General features: G+C 48.6%; 1 protein-coding gene across 9 annotated transcripts in view; it reads left to right on the forward strand.

Annotated features, from left to right (window-relative positions):
* ALPK2 (alpha kinase 2) overlaps positions 1–15,144 on the forward strand; it is a 138,655-nt gene that overhangs the window by 28,500 nt on the left and 95,011 nt on the right. For all 9 annotated transcript variants that reach the window (XM_082417903.1, XM_082417900.1, XM_082417904.1 and 6 more), the window contains exon 2: positions 10,710–14,085. In XM_082417903.1, coding sequence (XP_082274029.1) covers positions 10,710–14,085 — 3,376 coding nt within the window. The remainder of the gene's footprint in view (positions 1–10,709; positions 14,086–15,144) is intronic.

A 15,144-nucleotide genomic window follows, 5' to 3' on the forward strand; every position in this document is an offset into this window, starting at 1 on the left:
ATTCTTAACCACTGCGCCAGCAGGGAAGTCCCCCAAGAGGCACGTTTGCCTGAGCTGTTTTCCAGGAACTTGGAGTCAGCTGTGTCTAGTTGGAGCCGAGCTGGTTGAGATTGGATAGGACCACCGACCCTCCAACTGGGCATGCACGAGTGTCCGCTCAGTGACCTTTTGACGTCAGAGGGCCGAAAACTCCACCCTCAGATCGTGCTAAGAGCCTCCATTTTTGAAGGTGGAGAGAACAACTGCCTCACCTTTTCCTTATTTCCAATCACCTTTCCCCACCCTCCCCATGCCTCAGACCGCCCTGCTTCAATCTCATAAATACCCTGAGCCCCTGGCCTCCGGTGAGGCAGCTCTGAGGCTTGTTCTGCGGTCTCCTCGCTAGGCTGCCTCAGGGAGAAACTTCTCCACAAGCTTTGGGGTCTGGGTGTTTTGGCTGCTTGGGCTTTGGGCAAGGGAATTTGGTTCAACAGCAAAAGCAGAGCAGTGACAAGGGATAGACTCCCCGTTGTACTGAGTTTTATCCTCCCGACAGACTTTACTTTCACCCCAGAAACAAGCATAGCTTCTAGAAGAAAGCTAGCCTCTCTGTAACTGTCCTGTGGCTAGAACCTCCCTCTAAGCGTCTCTGTTCCTCACTCTAAACCTCGCTCTCAACCACACCACCCAGTCAGGTGACGGAGCTTTGCTGTTGGGTGTTGATAGCAGGCTGCAGGGAAGGAGGGCCAGTGGGGAAGTCTGGGGAAAAGGGGGTTGTTGTAGTGGATTGAAAAGCGTCCCCCAAGTTCATATGCACCTGGAAGCTCAACGTGAGAGGAACTAGGTTCCTTGCAGATGTTGTTAGTTGAGGTCCAAAGACAAAGGTTCTTCTCTGGGGACACCCTGATTCCAGACTCTGGCCTCCAGAACTAAGGGAATGTGTGTTAAGTTAACCAGTTTCTAGTAGCTTATTTCCGAAGTCCTAGGAAAAAGCGCTAGTTGCCAACAGTGTGTACAGGGAATTACCAGAAAAAATTCTTGTCTATTTCTGCCTCAATTTTCTTCCAAAGCATCTCGGAACTGGGGGGAGGAGGTGCCTTGGGGATGAGATGGGGATGGTGATTAGGGTTGTACGGGGGAAAGCAAACAGAACAGGTGTTTGGCTTTATTTTCCTTTAAGCAGGGCAGTAATCTTTAAAGTCAGGCTTTATTGAGTTTTCTAAGTTCCTTTCTTCTTAGAACAGAGTCTTACATGCACAATCAGAAATTGGGAGTGTGTGAGGGTGTGGACGAGGGGACCCGGCCCTCAGATACTGGGACAAAAGGGCTGACGGAGTCGGGGCTCATGGGGGCACGTAATCCCAATTCGAGTTCTCCTAACCTCGGGGTTGGGTTAGAACAAACCGAGGGAAACCGTGAGGATGGGAGCTGTTTTCCTGCTTCCCTTCTGGGACTCGGGGCCTAGCCAGTGCCCACCCACCTACCAGAGGCTGCTTAGTGAGAGAGAACTGTTCTCCACTCATCCCCCAAACCCCTACATGACTGGGAGCTTATGAGGAAGACACGATCAGTGCCAGAGAAAAAGCGTAAAGGGAATGCATTTGCTCACGCATACAAGAAGCCCTCTGTGTGAATCTTCACCACAAGTACAAATACCAGCTCAGCATGTTTTTGCCTTCTTGGCTCCAAATCAGTGTTGAGTCCTAGATGTTTTCTTTCTTGTTTTTAAAGTCTTTCCCCCAATAACTTCAGCTTTCCAGAAGCTTCTTTGTGAATCATTCTTTTTCTATCTACAAGGGGAAAGTTGATTTCTGAGGCTCCATCAAAGGAGGTTCCTGAATTTCTAATCTGCACCTGGCCCTCCCCGTGCCCACCTTGCCTCTGACTGCCTTCATCTTTAAAGTACAGGCGTTTAAACTTAACCCTTTGGTTGCATGTTGTAAATTCACAACCCTGTTTCCCCCACCTCCAGTGCCTGGTGCCCACGGTACAACCATGCTGATGTCTTCTTTGGGGTTTGTATTGGGAACCTCATTTGCTCGTAGATAAAACAAGAGACACTTCTTCTCAAAAGAGAACAGGTGGCTTCCATTTCAATCTAAAGATTGAGGCCAACACAGCAGCAAGTCATGAGCGGTGAAGAAGAGTTAGTTTAGTGGCAAGTACGTATTAACCAAAGCACAGCACCCTCGGGCAGGTTAGCGGGTAGAAGATCAACGTCTCGGTAGAATTAGACGAGAACCAGACTCTGAAGGGATGGACAAACCCTCCCTGCCTCTGTCGGCAAAGGGACACGGGACCAAGAACAGACTGGTTGGATGTCCACTCCTTTGACCTATTTTTGAGCACCTAGAACTGTACTCTTTTGGGGGATATTTTCTGTTTAACCAGAAGCCTGACCTAAGGACCTTTAGCTGTCCTGCTGCTTACTTGAAGTACATGGCCTATAAGGGACTCTTCAAGCCCCAATCCTACATTTTTTCATTTTTGGTAATGGCCATCCAAGACAGGCAACCTGCCTATATGTTTATGTTCAGATTTTCCAAGTGCCAAATAGCATCACCCCTGTACACTTTGAAGCCTCGCTGAATAGGCAAGTAGTGTAGTAACCATGACAAGTATTTCCTGTTTCTAAAGTTTACAAGAACTGGCTTTGTACCATGTATTATTGTCAGGGTAGTACGGTAACTGCTACTAGGTTTTGGTTTTGCTCACAAATTCTAGAAACTGTAAAGGGAGACTGATTTTTGAGAATGCTCTTCTGGAACCTGACTAAGGTTTAATTAACACCACCGCTCCCCCCGCCCCTCCTTGTTATCCAGTCCAAAATCTGCAGAGAAGTTTTGGTCTGTGGGAATAATTCCACAGCTGGGTATGTTCCTAGCTCAGAACCCACAGCTGAGATTCACTCCGTGGCCTCAGGGGCCTGGAGGGAGGGAATCAAGTGACTCAAGTGGGTCTGGAAGCTCTTAATTCTTTGAAAGACTGTGGGGAAAACGAGACTTTCTGGGTGAAAGAAGCCATAATTTTTCTCAACGCCAAAAGGGATTTAGCACATTTAGAGGCTGACAGCTGCTGGTCTTCCCTTGTGTGGCCGTGACGGTTTTCATTGGCATGTACTAGGTCTGTGGGCCTCTAGAACGCTGCAGGATCAATTCAGGGCCCATATGCTGACACAGTGCAGCCCACTAAAAAGATGGGGCACTTAGTACATAGAGGAGAGACAAGAGCTCGGAATCGGGGAGCGTTCTCCAGCCCACTCTGTCTCTTCCCTGATCCTCCCTGGGGCCGCCACTGGCTTGTCCTGAATCAGTCTACGTGTGTGTCCTTTCCCCTAACAACTCTCATAGGTAGTCGAGGTAGATCTAGAAGCCTTAGGAGTTAAAAGCTGGCTCCCAGTGGAAGGTGAGGTTTAAGCCCCACTTCAATGTTTGTATTGTTTCCATGGCAGCAGGTCATAGAACACCAAAGCTACCGGGGGCCAAGAGGTACTCTCCAACCCTCTCATTTTACTGTGGAAGAAACAGCCTCAGATCCAGTGACTTCACCAAAGCCATTTCCCATGAGGCAGTGCATCCAGGATAAACACCTGGGTTTTCTGAGGCCCACTGCTCCATCATCACCCTGCTCCACTTGCCTTTCACCTCCTCATCCAAGCGCCAGTCTGTTTGGGACATAGCAAGAAACACGAAGAGTGTTCAGAAATGCGTGGTGGTATTCAAGAAAAATCATTAGCCTTCCCAATTCCACTTTTCTTATGTTGGCATATCTCCTAGTTGCATATGTGGAAATCAAGGCTCTCCTCATCACCCAGCAAACTCCCAGATGCAAGAAAACAAAGATGCCCATGGGAAAGGAAGACAGTTGCTTTTCTGGACCACTGTACTTGGGAGTTTACCATGGAATGGTCTTATGTGTTAGAATAGCTGGTATTTCTCCTTAACATGACACGACCCTAAGTCCCAAAGGCATACATTTCTATACCATTTTGCAAACATTAACTGTATTAACGCCTGTGAAGCACTTAGAGCAGTGCCTGCTAGGTGTTAAGGGCTACACAGGGCTTGGTTGATTATCACTAGTAGTGGTGCTGAGACTTACATCCCCTGAGATGCACAAAAACACAAGCTTCTGGCTTGTGCTCTGGGACTCTGGCTCACCATGTTACCAGGCAAAGATTGCACTAGTGCACAGAGCCCCTTAGCTCTAGGAACTGGTGTCCGTCATGCAAACCCAGTCCTCTCCCAAGAAATCAAATTGGTGTTTTACAAACTCCTTCTTTCCCAAGAAATCAGGCAGGATTATCACCCCTGCTGGCTGAAGATTTCATGCCTCCCAGGAGGGTCTGGAATGAAGAAGAGTTGGTCAAGTGGGGAGGGCGTTTCAGGGTTGGGGATTTTTATTTTATATTTTGGCCGAGCCACGCTGCTTATAGGATCTTAGTTCCCCGACCAGGAATCGAACCCGTGCCCTCGGCAGTGAAAGCGCAGAGTCCTAACCACGGGACTGCCAGGGAATTCCCAGGATTGGGGACTTTAAATGTGTGTCCTCCACTTTGTGTTCTTTTAACATTCAAAGCCTTCAGTGAAGCTCCTTTCTGGGCATCCCAGCAACTCCTAAAAATAAACTCAAGTTCTTGAAATGTTCTAGTTTGCCTTTAAGCTTTCTTTGGCTGGAGACCAGGCTATTTTCAGTTTCGCAGCCCCAGGTGGTATGGATTTGATCTATCGAATGACAAATGAGGCTGTGCCCTGTAGTGAGGGCTCAGCAGATACTTAGGAAAGGTTAGCCAGTGGGCGAGGCTGCAGCCAGCCCAGGCTTGGCTGGGGAGTGGGGGAATTCCCATTTTTAAAGATTCCTGGAACCCCAGGGGGAGACTGATGTGTAGATAACCATCTAGGGACATGGTGCTATTTGTATCGAGTCCAGATAAGGAACATCTAAAAAGAAACAGGAGTTAAATTGTCCCACGGGAGGACATGGCAGTCTATGGCAAGAGTGCCCAGCTGAAGCCAAGAGCTAAGGGGCTTACCTCTCCTGGCTCTGGGCGGTTGAATGTGGCCTTTAGAACCATGGCCTCTCCTTTGATCCATCTTTTCACATTTCCCCATCCTCCCTCCGCCCACCTTCTACTTCACATTCACCTTGCCCCAGGCCCTATTGATCCCTTGTCATTTTGACCAGCTCCCCAGCTCCCTGTCCAGGAGCCACACCCGGTGCCCTTTGTGATACTGTCCTTCAAGCTAATCCCTGCCTGTCAAAGGGCTCCAGGTGAATCTCATGTGCCTTTTCCTTCATCCTTCAGCCATATCCTTTCCTCTAGCATCCATTAGGAAAGCTTTTAGATGCTGTTAACAGAATAACCAACCACCAGTGACCTCAAACATATGGACTTTTGTTGTTCCCTTCACAAGAAGTCTAGGGGTAGAAGGCCTCTGTGTGTTGATCCAGTGGCTTGAGGATACCTGCCAGCTCCCAAGTCCATCCTTTCTGCTCCACCGGCTGTAGTGGGCTTTTCATTCTCGTGCTGGTTGCCTCGTGACTGCAAGTTGATTGCTGCAGCACCAGGCATCACAAGTTCGTCACAGGAAGAAGGAAGGGGGTAGGCAAGGTGTACCTACCATGTCTGTACCTTCTATATAAGGAAAGCAAAGCTTCTCTGGAAGCTCCTTAGTGGAATTCCCCTTACCTCATTAGCCAGAACTGACTAATGGCTATGCAGGAGGCTGGGAGCATACGTGGTTTTCCAACCTCCTTTGGTTGGAGGTGGCAAGGGAGGAGGGAGGTGTTGAGGATAAGCATCTACCACATCTGCCCACTCTAATCAGTGGAGAAGTCTCCTGAGACTGCACTGGACTGTCCAAGAATTATCTAAGAATTGATACCTAAAGAGAGCCCCCTTGGTTTTTGCACTGCAGGGACCTTGTCCATCAAGTGGAAGAGGGAGGGATCGGTGGTGACCTTGCTTTTACAACTGGAGCAGCAGTGTTTGTTCAATTCCATCCGTTTGACCGTTAGCACAACTTGTCAAGACTTGCTGTTTATCTTTTCCCTGTACACCTTGTCTCTTCAGCTGGATTATAAGCCATCTGAGAAGAGGGATCTTATCTCATACCACCTTCTATTGTTAGTAACTGAAATTAGTGTCATGCACTTCGTGGCATCCAGGACACTCCCTCTAATGATGAAGACAGCCCTGTACGTCATGGGGTGGGTGAAGAGACACAACACACCTTCCATGGGATCCACGGGAGACACACTTAGGAGGCAGAATTTCTTGGACAGGCTAACAGGTGGAAACAATGTGGTTGTAAAATCAGGCATGTTGGTTGGAGAGAGGAGGGGTTGGAGACGGTTGTGCAAGCAGAGTTAAGTTTCAAGCTTCACGCTGCTTTCAAAACCAGGTTTGGAAGTGTTACTCTGGTCTACCCATCCGGCTGCTCGTACTCATTCATGTTTATTCACTCAGTGATAGAGTCCTTCTATGTGCTAAGGTTCTAAAAAAATTCAAAGAATAACAAGTCCTGCCCTTAGAGCTAGTGAGGAAGTCCTCTTCAGCACTGGCGGGGGGCCAGGGATATGGCTGCGTGGTCATCCGGTAGGGCCTGCCCCAGCTACAGGGCCCAGAACACGGTCCATCGGCGGCCTTGTAGCCTTGGCCTAGCGACAGCCGTCCTACCATCCTCGCAGATACCGCAGTCCCGCGTGGCCAGCCCGCCCTGAGGGCTTCCTGCCAGCACCGATGTCCAGACTCCCTCCACGAGGCCCCACGTGGCCCGTACACAGGGCTGGCGTTCCCTCTTACTACCCCTACCATATGTAGCCCACCTACTCGGAAGGCCTCTGCCCCCGCCGGTCCCCGACCACCACTGCACACCTGGGCACCGTGTGCCGATCGCTGACTCCCTGCCTACCCACAGAAGGGTGGTGTATGGCTCACCCAGCAATGCCAGATCAGCTCTGGCCTGGCCAAACCTGCAAACATCTCTGCTACCTGGTGGCCTGATTACACCTTCTGCAACTACATCTGTGCCCCTTGCAAGTGGTCCCTCCTTGGTACTCTCCCTCCCATAGAGCACCTTAGGCTTTCCCGCTATCTTGCAGCTACTCTTCTATTGCAGTTAACAATCCCCTATACTCAACTTCCCTTATTTAACCTAATGTGTGGTTTCTGTTTCCTGATTGGACCCAGGCTATTGACCTCATCAGTAAAGAGATGCTAGCATCAGTATTTCAGATTTATTTTACCAATCAAATGAGAAAGCCAACGTAAAGCCCAACGAGCACAGCTCTGGTCATTCGAGTTGCTCTGCTTTCTGCCTTAGCCACTGCTGTCTTCTCACAGAACAAGGGAAACGAATGTCAGTGAGTGCGAGGTACTGGACAGGATAGTGCTGACGTGCGTGTGGTTAGCCTTAGAGGAAGAGACCGAGGGTCAGAGAGGCTAAAGAGGTTACATGGGGTCATGAATGCCATATGGGATTAAGCTGAAGTCCAGGCGGCCAGTCCTGAGTCCACACACCACGCTGGGTTTCCGACGAGAGCCCTAAACTCTCCTCCTCCTCACCTGAATAAGGACAACTTTCCTACATAACAAAACCACCTGAGTCTCACCACTCACTCTGTGATGAGAATAGCTGAGCAGCAGGAGAATCGTTTGCTGGAGTTCTTTCATAATGACTTAACTAAGAGATCTCCCCCTGAAAGAAAGGTCTGACTCATTTGAAAGGTGTGAGCCTGTGGTTTCCCTTTCTCTGAGTTGGCCTCCGAGGAGGCTGCCCTTGGAAGCGATGCTGTGAGCCTCAGCAAGCATGCACTGGACTGTGAAAGGCTCCGCTTTGAGAACATCCCATTGGGGTTACAATCGCATTTTATGGAGTTTCACATCAGCAGTGAACCAATTTGTATGGCTGGTTGCTTGAACCTAACTTCCAAAAGGCCAGCAGTCTTCTATGTTCACTGATGCTTCTCCAGTCCTTAGAACAGCTTGGTATATAGTAGGTGCTCAGTAAATACTCGAGTGGATGAATTTTACGTGGTTAAGGATTCGCCATATTTCTTTATGTGTGGAGCTTCACTAGGCTATTTTAAAGTAGGATTTTATTTTAAAAAGTAGAGAGGGGAGGAATTGAGTCTACCTTAGTAGGAACAGGACTCTCCTGTAAATCAAGGCATGATACACCATGGTTATGATGTATCCCAATGACCAAACCACCCTAATCAAAGCTTACTTCTCCCGTGTTTCATCCTCTCCAGGTGTATCGGCCTACAACTCTGATACGCTAGCTAGCAACAATGGGTGGGTCACGTCCCAGTTAGTAACATAGTGGCTTTTTGACTGGAGCCCTTTGGAAAAAATTGTCCAGTACCTGGCAGAGAATTCTACACATGGCAGCTAGTCCTTAAATGTCGGGCACTGATGTTGTGATGATGACAAGATCTTAAAGGGCTGACATAGGTAGGGGAAGCTCAGGCAGGGAGGGTCTTGGTGTTTTTGATCAGATAATCTCCCTACACCTCTCAAATCATGACCAGGAAGCTACCCATGCTTTCTATGTTTTTAATAGTTCAGTAGTTTTTTGCTATAGCTCAAAAAACAAAAAACAAAATTAGCAAACGAAAAGAACATTCTCTACATGTTATAGATGTTCAGGTATAGAGGGGAAACCATGAACGCATTAAAGTCCTGGACACTTAAGGTTTTTTTTGCTTTTGTTTTTTTTTATTTACCAGAAATTTCTTTTCCCTCTTCCATTTTCATATGATGGAAAAAAATATAGAGAGTTTCTTTTAGAAACACAGGATGTGAACCAGTAGTGCCTCTGCTTGTGGCTAGAAGTCTCTTAAGAGAGAGTTGTCCCAAAGACAGAAGCAGATGAAAGCTCAAACCCTTTCAAATTTGGAGGTTTAATGGGTGAAGTTGGGTAGATCTGACTCGTGCGTGGTGTTCATTCATTTACTGATTCTTTCAACAAGTGTTTATGGAGCCCCTGCTAGGTGCCAACCACTGTACCGGGCCTTAAACAGCCTAGAATGGGAGCTCTCTGCAGATGGGCATTTTGCCTGTATTGTATCCTATCACCTGGGATACTTTCTAGCACGTTGGAGGTATTCAATAAATATTTGAATTGATGAATGGTCCTAGCACTCACGGAATTTATAGCACAGGAAACTAAATTTCTTATTCAGCACTTTTATGCCAACCAAATGAGTTAAATGAACATCAGGGTTACCTTTCAGGAGAAAAGGAGAGGTGAATCACTGGCTGCAGGCAGCCTTGGGGAGTGTGGAAAACAGGAGTGGTACGCTGTTGTCCTGTTTCCCACTGGCGGTGTGTGAAGGGATTGACTGATTCTCACATGTGATTGATGGGAATAAGCGTCCGGACCCTGGAGCTACGTGTATTTCAGCTCTACGTTGTCGTGCGCTGGGGGAGAGACTCTCCTCCCCTCTTTAAGCCCAGTCATCGATTCCCGCACAGTTGAACAGGGCTGCTTCAAAGCAGGAGTCCTGGGGGCAAAGAAGGAGGTGCTTGCCCCAAATCAGCGATTCCCTTCTCCTTGGCTGGGCATAATTCTGATATGTTTCGAAATAATCAATGAGCTAAAAGTTTCAAGAGGCAAGAATTTAGACGAGTTTACTTCTTTGAACAATATCCAATGTCGCAGGACAGTCAGATAGTACCATGATGGGTTCACTCCTCAAAGAGTGAGACTTATTCTGTCCTCCCCCCCTTCCTCACTTTCTCTTTCCCTGTCTGTATATCTCTTCCCCAAAACCCAAGAAGTCCTGAACCCCCTACTTCTTGTGGATATGGTTTGCCTGCCACAGGGCATCTGTCTTAAAGTGGGTGAGGCACTTCAAGATTTTATAACCTTCCTGGGGCAGAAATGATTGGCAGTGCTGAAGGCCGATCATAACTCCATTACTTCATTAGAGGTGGGTTCAAAAGACATGCCTCGGGGCTTCCCTGGTGGCGCAGTGGTTGAGAGTCTGCCTGCCAATGCAGGGGACGCGGGTTCGAGCCCTGGTCTGGGAAGATCCCACATGCCGCGGAGCAACTAGGCCCGTGAGCCACGACTACTGAGCCTGCGCGTCTGGAGCCTGTGCTCTGCAACAAGAGGGGCCGCAACAGTGAGAGGCCCACGCACCGCGCTGAAGAGTGGCCCCCGCTCGCCGCAACTAGAGAGAGCCCTCGCACAGAAACGGAGACCCAACACAGCCAAAAATTAAAAAAAAAAAAAAAAAAAAAAAAAAGACATGCCTCTTTAGTAATTAACCAGCAAGCTACTGGCCTACTCGGGGGACAAAGATTGCTCATTGCTACTTTACAAGCACTGCATATTTTGTTATGATTATGTGAAATTTCCTTCTGAAAAGATTCACAAGCTCTTGTGACTTGATCAAAAAATTAACATGTAATTTAACATGTAATTCCATCTTTTTTCCTGCGAGATGGGAAAAAAATCATTACATGATTGTCAGTAGGCCTTTTGCTTTTAATGGGGAATTTGACCAAGGACCCCCTGGAACATACAGTTGCTTAAACTTTTCTTCAGGATGTCTCTATAATAGCTAGAGTTTGGGGATTAATGTTTAGATCTCAATCATTCCTTCTCTTATTGTCTGAGATTATAGTCATCAAGGATTAACACTCTTGAGATTGCAGTTATGCCCTATTGTGGGATCTCCCAGGAACAATTCTACTAATATCACTTTTCATCTTCTAGGTGCAAATTCAGGAAACAGTCAGGGAGCAGATCTCTCTCAGCCGAATGCCAGCTTTCTCAGAGCCTACTGGGGAGGAGTCCGCACTTACTATGACCACATTAGATTCCTTCTCCAATTTAGGAGGGATCGACACGAAAAATGCATCATTGGCTCAACACCTGGAGGTAGAAAGGTGTACCCAAGGCCCACGGCACGAAGAAAACCAAGATGGAGAAGACAGCACACCTGGATGTCCCTGGGGAGACCTAGGGTGTGAGCTGAGCATCCCAGAAGCCAATAGTGAAAATATGCCCCCCTGTGAGCTGTCGGCACGTCTCCCCCAGGAGAACAGCGCTGACCCCGGGGAGCCCCGGGCTCCCTCTCTTGCTTCCCCTGAACTTGTACATACCGTCCCCACCTTGGAAACTGCGTGTGCTGGGCCAAGAGACAGAGTAACAACGTGTGTGCTAGGCCGTCCTGAAGCAGGTGACCGAGAAGCATGTGATATTGTGAGCTCTCCTGCTGGAGCCCCAGCTGGTAAATATTTGCCGCAAGAAATTTGCTCCATGGACTTCGAGCTGGCAGGTCAAAGCAAAGTATCTGATTTGTGTTCTTCTGATGACAAGGCACTGGCTGTTCTTTCTCAAACACAAGGTTCTGAGCCTCCACAGTCTACATACGGAAGCAGCAATGAGAGAACCTCTGCCGTGTTCCCTCTTTTTATCAATACTCTCACCTGGAACATTTCACAGAAAGCCAGTAAAGGTGCCGCTGGGGAAAATCTCTCCAAGGTGGAGGGTTCCACCTCCACGTTGGCCTCCATGGTAAAGGCTAGTCAGGAGAGGCTGAGCCCCAGTCACTCAGGTGGGCTCGAGGAAAGACAGCTTCTGTCTTCTGAGAATGACTCTTTGGAATGGTCTAAAGAAGGTGGTGACGAGAGCTCTAGCTCCAGTGCCCCGGTCACTGCAGACACACCAGCCAGTCATAGTTCAACAGCGAGGTTTCCTCAGGAGAAGCCAACAACATTAATTGCTAATCTTGAGTGTTTTGAGGTGACTGGGGAGAGTGGGCACACATCCACTGTTACCATTGCCACCAAAGGCCACCTACCCAACTACCCACCTGTTTCAGTTGCTGGGAACAGCCGTGTAGGTGGCCCTGACGAGAGCTCACCTCAGGCACCAGATGACAGTATTTCTCAACTTCCTTCCAATGCACAGTCGGGTCACATTTTAAATGGTTCTACAACTGAATCTTCAAAAGAGCTGGCGTGCGTGGCTCCCAGTGGACCAGGAATCCACGTCCACGTTCCTCAGCTTCCAGAGGGAGAGGATTTCTGTAGCAATTCCCCTCTTCAGATTGATAACCAGTCTGGAAAGAAGAGCCAGACCGTGGACAGAGCAGACACTAGGAGCCTTGGAGAGAATTTCCAAGAAAAAGGAAGTGAAACAACACAGAGGGTCCAGCAGGGTTCTCTTGACGAAAATTTCCAAGAAAGCTTGCCCACGACGTCTGCTGTACAAGGGGAAATAAACCTGGGACTCTTGGACCACTCATCGGCCAACTCCAGGGAGGGAAGAGAACAGAGCTCGGGCTTGGGGACTCGTGTGCCCATGGTGGCTGAATCTATAATGGAAAATGATAGTCAGGCTCTGAGTAATGTTCCCTCTCTCTCTAATACCCTTCTGGGGGAGTCTAAAGAGAGTGGTCCAGGATGTTGGGAAGCAGGTAAAGAGCTGAAGATTATAACTCTAGAGGCGTCCATTTCAGAAACCGGGCCACCAAGACAACTGACAGATTCTAAGTGCAGGGAGTCAGAACCTAGTCTCATCCCTGGTAGGGTCTGGGCTGTATCTGACGTTCTAGAGGCTGATGTTGCCGTGCCTGAACTGGACCCCTCTGAGAGACCATCAGCCTGTAGTCCTCAGGCTGAGTCTGGCGGCTCAGCAATTGCTAATAACAGAGAAATCCATAAAGGTGAAGACCTAGCCGGCCATGCAAATTGGAGTTGTCTTTCCTCCCAGTGTTTGAGCCAACCCAGACTCCTGGAGTCCTCTGTGGACCCTGTAGATGAAAAAGAATTATGTGTCACAGACTTGCTATCAGAGGCTTCCAGAACTGGAAGGAAGGAAAATGTTAACAGTGTAAGTCAAAACCAAGAGGAAAGCCAACTCAGGATGGATCGCCCTGCCTTCGTTAAACAGTTCCTGACCTGCCCTAAAACCTTAGAGTCCTCTGTAGATCCCACTGATGAAACAAGTGTGGAGTGGGCCAGGGTGGAAACACCAGAGCCTTCTGAATCTACACTGGGGGCCATCAGAGTGGAGAGTAAATTGAATGATGGAAACTTGGGCCAGAGAGTAGATGTCCAACCATTCATCCTGCAAGTTCCGTGCCCCCAGCGAAGTGGGGAAGCCATTCCAAGTGAAAACAGCATCAGCCGAGACCAAGGGCACAGTGGGAGAGAGGAGGCAAGACAAAGTCAACATGACGAAGCAAAGGAGGACGTACAGTCTGCCATTTTGCCTGTCCCGGGTCCTGTCAAAGGTGGGGAAACAATTCCAAGGGGACGCGGCAGAAGCCAAATGCAAGAAGGCAGTGAGGGGCACTTAGCAGAGTCTGAACAAAGTAAAAATAACAAAGCAGAATTAGTTTCCCCCACTTTACCTCTTTCTAGCGGTCTTGCAAGAATGACTCCCGCCTCTGGAGTTGATACTCACAGCTCCACAAGTCAAAGTCATGACCTCCCTGAGAATGATTTAGTGGAGCCCAGAAACCATCAATGTGCGTTTTCTGACTCAAAGGAAAGGGGAGCTATTGAGAGTGAGTGTGGGAAACATGTGCCCACTTCTAGTGGTCTCACTTGGGGGCCATTTACTTCGCCTCTTGAAGGAAGCATCACAGGCTTTTCAAGAAGCCACAAAATTGAACATAAAATAGAGGAGCCCCCAGTTGGGGAAACCAAACCCATGAGCACACCTGGCTCCCCGGCAGCAACACTCACGTCCAGAGAATGTGCATCAGAGAAAGTTCCTAAGATGCTGCAGGACCCCTGCCAGCAGGGCTCCACCCTTGGCCGTGGGAAAATGTCAAGGCAGGAGAAGGTCGGCCCTGCGGTGGCCCAAGCTGGCTGCCTCCCCAGGGCCCCTCCAGCAGTGACTGGGGCAGAGGAGGTCAAGCGGAAGCAAGAAACCCCAGGGAGTGGACACTTAGCTGAGGGAGTAAAGAAGAAAATTCTGTCCAGGGTGGCCACCCTGAGGCTGAGATTGGAAGAGAAAGAAAACGCCAGAAAGAACTCAATCTTTCTTAAAAAGAGTCCTAGACTGGAAACATCGGTATCACGCACAGATGAGAAAAAAGACTCCAAAAGGCCATCTTGCAAAAACGAAGGGAGAGGTGAGGCTGTGTTGCTTCCTATCATTATTAAAGTTTGGGTTTGTTGACCTGATGTCAAGTTCGTGTGTCCTCCTGAGCCCTTGCAGTTAAGGTGCGTGTCCACTGGGGAGGCGTCGGATGCTATGGCTGTGACCAGTGGCCTGGCACGTAGGCCCTTGGGTCTCAAACTTGAGCAGCCTCAGGGTCCCCTAGAGGGCTTGTTAAGACAGGTTGCTGGGCGCAACCCCAGAGTTCCTGATTCCGGAGAAAGTGCATTTCTAGTGAGTTCTTGGGCTGCCTTGTAGGTATGCTTAACTGAGGGAGCGTGATTACTACGCCTTTCTGTTTAATTATCCTTCAAAAAAATTGTTAAAAGAAACAAGCATTAATCAGTGTAGCTAATTAGTGTAATTAAATAGACCACATGCTAAACAGGATTTACAGAAAAACATTTAGGTACAGTCCAGCAGCCTCCTTTTAATCGTTTTATTTTTTCATTAGAAGTGGCTGATAGGATGTTGGGTTTTCTTCCAAATTTGAGTATAAAGTTTCTTTCCAACTTGCCCTCCCCTTTGAGCCAGAAGTCCCCACGGGTCTCTGTTCCAGGTTTCAGACCACTTGAGGCTCAGAGCCCCAGTAACTGCAGTCAATCCTGCTTCGCTTGGGGAACCGAATCAATGCCAAACTCCATCCCATCACCCAGATTTCAGCCTCTTCTTCCTGAGCTCTTTCCCTTCCCATGAAACCTGGCAGAAGTCGGAAGAGATTGCAGCCAGGTAACGTGCCTGCCCGAGCCGGAGCAGAACGCTGTGGTCCTCCCTAACCCCGGGGGCGAGACTTTTCCTCTTACCTGAGTGCTTACTGTGGTCGCAGACCTCAGCAAACGGGCCCACAGCCCCTGCTGCTGAAAAGATCGAACACAAAACGGCTTTCCGAGTTTTAAAGCATATTTAGAGAGAATGAAACCATGTTTTCAAGAGATCTCAAGTGGTTTCAGCCCAGAGGAAAAAAGTCTTATTTGGAATTCTTGTCTGTTTCCGTGGGAGAGAAAGGACCATCCAGGTGCTGTTGGAGGATTTG

Source organism: Balaenoptera physalus (genome assembly GCF_965194825.1).
Source record: "Balaenoptera physalus genome assembly, chromosome: 12".
In the NCBI taxonomy this organism is placed as follows: Eukaryota; Metazoa; Chordata; class Mammalia; order Artiodactyla; family Balaenopteridae; genus Balaenoptera; species Balaenoptera physalus.